Here is a 4,168-nt window from a genome sequence, read left to right on the forward strand (position 1 = left end):
CCCCCATCCTTCGTCCTTCTTCCCCACCCCCAACCCCTTCCCTCTCCTTTCCCTTCCTCATCCCCAAAATTCTTGCTTGTCCTCTCTAGGGAACTTTGTGGGGGTTACTGGCATGCACGCTGGATGGCGGTGATGTGAGCGGCAGCCGTGCTGTGACATGAAGATTCTGGTGGTTTAAAGAAAAGAGACCGGTTTTAAAAAGCGAGAGAGAGGCAAAGGGAAAGCAAAAAAGGGAAGAGAGAGAAGAAAACAGCTGGAGAAAGGAAGAGGCGGACGTTTGGATGACAAAAGGATGGGTAAGTGAACTTTTCTTGTTTGTTTGTCAGCACAGCTGCAGCTGCATGGTCTATTTTTCAGCTGGATTATTAGCTGTCCAAGAGGGGGAAACAGCCTAAGCAGCAGCAGTGCATTCCTCTGCCAGGTGACTCACTGTACTTGCGACTGTATTTTTAGATCATATATCCCCCCCATGCACGCACACACACACACACACACACACACCCCCCTTTCCTCCCGCAGTGCTTTTATATGTAATTAATCTGTTAATGCATGCACCCGGCGAAGGGCTGTGGAGCGCGGTCCCTGTGTGCACAGCCCGCCCCCGCACCTGCACACGTATAGATAAGTCCATGTATGCATGAGCCACGCTCCCACAAAATCCCTGCCGGGTGCATATTCAATGCCATCAGCCTGGAGTGGGATTATTCAGGCTGCCAGAAAGGACCGTTAACACTTCGCAGTGTGTGGGAAGCACAGGGGAGAGGGTGAATTTTCTCGTAGAGGTGGTTTGGAAAAGGCTGGTTTGGTCGGTGCAAAGATGCCCCTGATATTGGTGCTGGATTTCCAGCAGGCATTTGGCAGTCTGATTTTTTCAAGTGTGACAGGTTTATTCCCCTCCTTCCTTCCCCCGGCCCCCAGATCTGTAACAGCCTGAAGAGATTTTAGCTGGCTGCTGCTGCACATAGGCAGCACCAAAAGATGAGGGTTTAAATTAAAAATCTAACCCTTCAAGTGAAAGGCAGAGACACAGAGTCAGGGACGTTTTAGATTAGGAATTATTTTGCAGATTGCCCCCTGGTATAAAATTGGATTAAATAACTGCAGCGCAGGGTTGGTTTTGTGTGTGTGACAGATTATTAAGTAGTTATTTATGGAGGAGATACCAGCCCTTAAAATGCTCCCTGTTGAAAGAATGCATTTTAATTCCCAGCAAGATTGCAACTCTGGACAGAGGCACCAGCCCTAAAATTATTGCAGGCTAAGGCAGGCGTCCGTACGTATGTTGGATTTTCTGACAGCCCCTCCGATCCCTTTCATAATTATTCAGAGAATGTGGAAAATGTGACTGTCCTCACGTAACAGCATTGCCACTGTGTGATCAGTTGGACATCTCAGATGCAAAATCTGAAAATCAGGGTTGCTGTGGGGAGTTGAGACAGAAATAGACCCCTTTAAACTTTCCGTGTTTTGCTGCTCCTCAGGCAGTGTTTATATGCAGGTATTTGTGTGTACGTTTTCATGTCTGTACAAAATCATAAATGCTTAGGTATTCACTGCTGCGTGTCGATAACTTTAATATGTGTTCAGCCCATGATTCATTTTAAAGAAATATGCCTTCTGCCATTAGCTTGGTGTTGAGGTCCCATACCAGCATTCTGTGGTATACTTCCCTAGAAGGTTGAGCTTTATTTCTGTGCATCTGTTTATATATTCTAGGTACATAAAATAACGAGTAAAGCTACTTAAACCTACCCTTCAGAACAAATCACTCCGTGCAAAAAGTAAAGCCTTTGCTTGCTGCTTAATTTTACAATGAACACACATTTTAAAGGTGGCTCAAACTTTATGACGAGTAGATTTCTCACTTTCTGCAGTAATTTTTGGAGGAATTGGCCTTGCAATTGCTTTTATTCAGGAACACGTTTAGCAGCACGTCAATACCAGCAGCTTTGGCTCATTTCCTCTCCAGTACTATGGAGCATTCAGCACAGTGACTTGACAAATATGTTTATTGTTAAAAACCTCAGCATCTAGCGATAAGGATATCCCAGCCACACTGAGAGATGATGTACAGGAGAAAAGCGAATAGAGAGCAGGCTCTTGGTCCTTCAAAGGGATCATAAATCACACAAAAGTAATTGAATAACAAGAGTGGGACTGGTGATGGTGCGGGCAGCAGGGATGGCAAGGCAGGAACTCCAAGGAGCAGGCATTTACACAGCAAAACGTGCAAGACGAGAGGCAAACAGGTTGTCTTCCAAATCCACTGCTTTCACTAATGCTTTAGTAGAAACCCCACTGACGTTAGTAATCTGCCGGCGATTTATTTTAATAGCTTCACAATGCACATTTGTTTTCTGTTTAATATTGTAGGTTTCCATTTAATTAAGCAGCTGAGAGGCATGAGCGTGGTGTTAGTGCTGCTTCCTATGGTGCTGTTTGTTCTGCTCGCGGGGGCTCAGCGAGCTTGCCCCAAGAACTGCAGATGCGATGGCAAGATCGTGTACTGCGAATCCCATGCGTTCAGAGACATCCCTCAGAATATTTCCGGAGGGTCTCAAGGCTTATCGTTACGGTACAACAGCATTCAGAAGCTTAAATCGAATCAGTTTGCGGGCCTGAATCAGCTCATATGGCTTTATCTTGACCATAATTACATCAGCTCCGTGGATGAGGATGCATTTCAGGGGATCCGCAGGCTGAAGGAATTAATTCTGAGCTCCAACAAAATTACCCATCTGCACAACAAAACGTTTCACCCGGTCCCCAACCTCCGCAACCTGGACCTCTCGTACAACAAGCTGCAGGTGTTGCAGTCCGAGCAGTTCAAGGGCCTTCGTAAACTCTTGATCTTGCATTTGCGCTCCAACTCGCTGAAAACCGTGCCCATCCGCGTGTTCCAAGACTGCCGCAACCTGGACTTCCTGGATTTGGGCTACAACCGCCTGCGGAGCTTATCCCGTAACGCTTTCGCTGGCCTTTTGAAGTTGACAGAGCTCCACTTGGAGCACAACCAGTTTTCTAAGATCAATTTTGCCCACTTTCCACGCCTCTTCAACCTTCGCTCGATTTATTTGCAGTGGAATAGGATCCGCTCCATTAGCCAAGGGTTAACGTGGACTTGGAGTTCTTTGCACAACTTGGATTTATCAGGCAATGACATTGCAGGGGTAGAGCCCGGGACCTTCCAGTGCCTCCCCAACCTGCAAAAGCTGAACCTGGATTCCAACAAACTCACCAACATCTCTCAGGAGACCATCAACACGTGGATCTCGCTCATCTCCATCACGCTGTCCGGAAATATGTGGGAATGTACTCGAAGCATTTGCCCTCTGTTTACTTGGCTTAAGAATTTCAAGGGAAATAAAGAAAGCACTATGATATGTGCAGGCCCTAAACATATCCAGGGTGAAAAAGTGAGCGATGCTGTGGAAACCTATAATATCTGTGCCGAAATCCAGGTGGTGGTTACTGAAAGATCGTACCAGACTCCCAAAACCCCCCAGAGACCCATCTTCATTCCCAAACCCACCGTTTCCAAACTCGAAAGCAACCAGCCGACGTCCGCTGTGCCAAGCCCTTCTGCAGACCTCCCGACGCCCGGAGTGGAGCCGGAGTACGAGCACGTTTCCTTCCACAAAATCATCGCGGGGAGCGTGGCCCTTTTTCTTTCGGTGGCCATGATTTTGTTGGTTATCTACGTGTCCTGGAAGCGCTACCCGGCCAGCATGAAACAGCTCCAGCAGCACTCGCTCATGAAGAGGCGCCGAAAAAAGGCCCGAGAGTCTGAAAGGCAAATGAACTCCCCTTTACAGGAGTATTACGTGGACTACAAGCCAACAAACTCTGAGACCATGGATGTATCGGTTAATGGATCTGGGCCCTGCACGTATACCATCTCTGGCTCCAGGGAATGCGAGGTATGAACCATGATCCTCCTAAAACCATTTCAGCTGCTGGGAAGGAGAGGTAAATGTTTGAAGCTCTTGAGGTGTCTCTTAAACACTGGAAAGATTAATGAGATTGCGGGTTTTTTGTCTTTGGGTTTGCTCGGTATGAAAGGTTATCTCATTAAATACCAACAGTCAGGGAAGTGATGGTGATGATTTTGAATAATTCAGACTTATTAAAAAAAAACAGATTATGTTGCAGTAAACAACATTGATAA

The 4,168-nt window shown here is 46.7% G+C and overlaps 1 protein-coding gene across 1 annotated transcript; it reads left to right on the plus strand.

The window, feature by feature from the left end:
* Positions 1–2,373: 2,373 nt before the first annotated feature.
* LRRTM4 (leucine rich repeat transmembrane neuronal 4) lies at positions 2,374–3,926 on the plus strand (the record flags this gene model as incomplete). The annotated part of the gene is made up of 1 exon (XM_010188840.1): positions 2,374–3,926. A coding segment is annotated over one exon (1,553 nt), but the record flags the coding sequence as incomplete, so codon positions are not given.
* Positions 3,927–4,168: the final 242 nt, after the last annotated feature.

This window comes from Mesitornis unicolor, unplaced genomic scaffold (assembly GCF_000695765.1).
Source record: "Mesitornis unicolor isolate BGI_N332 unplaced genomic scaffold, ASM69576v1 scaffold2690, whole genome shotgun sequence".
Lineage (NCBI taxonomy): Eukaryota > Metazoa > Chordata > Aves > Mesitornithiformes > Mesitornithidae > Mesitornis > Mesitornis unicolor.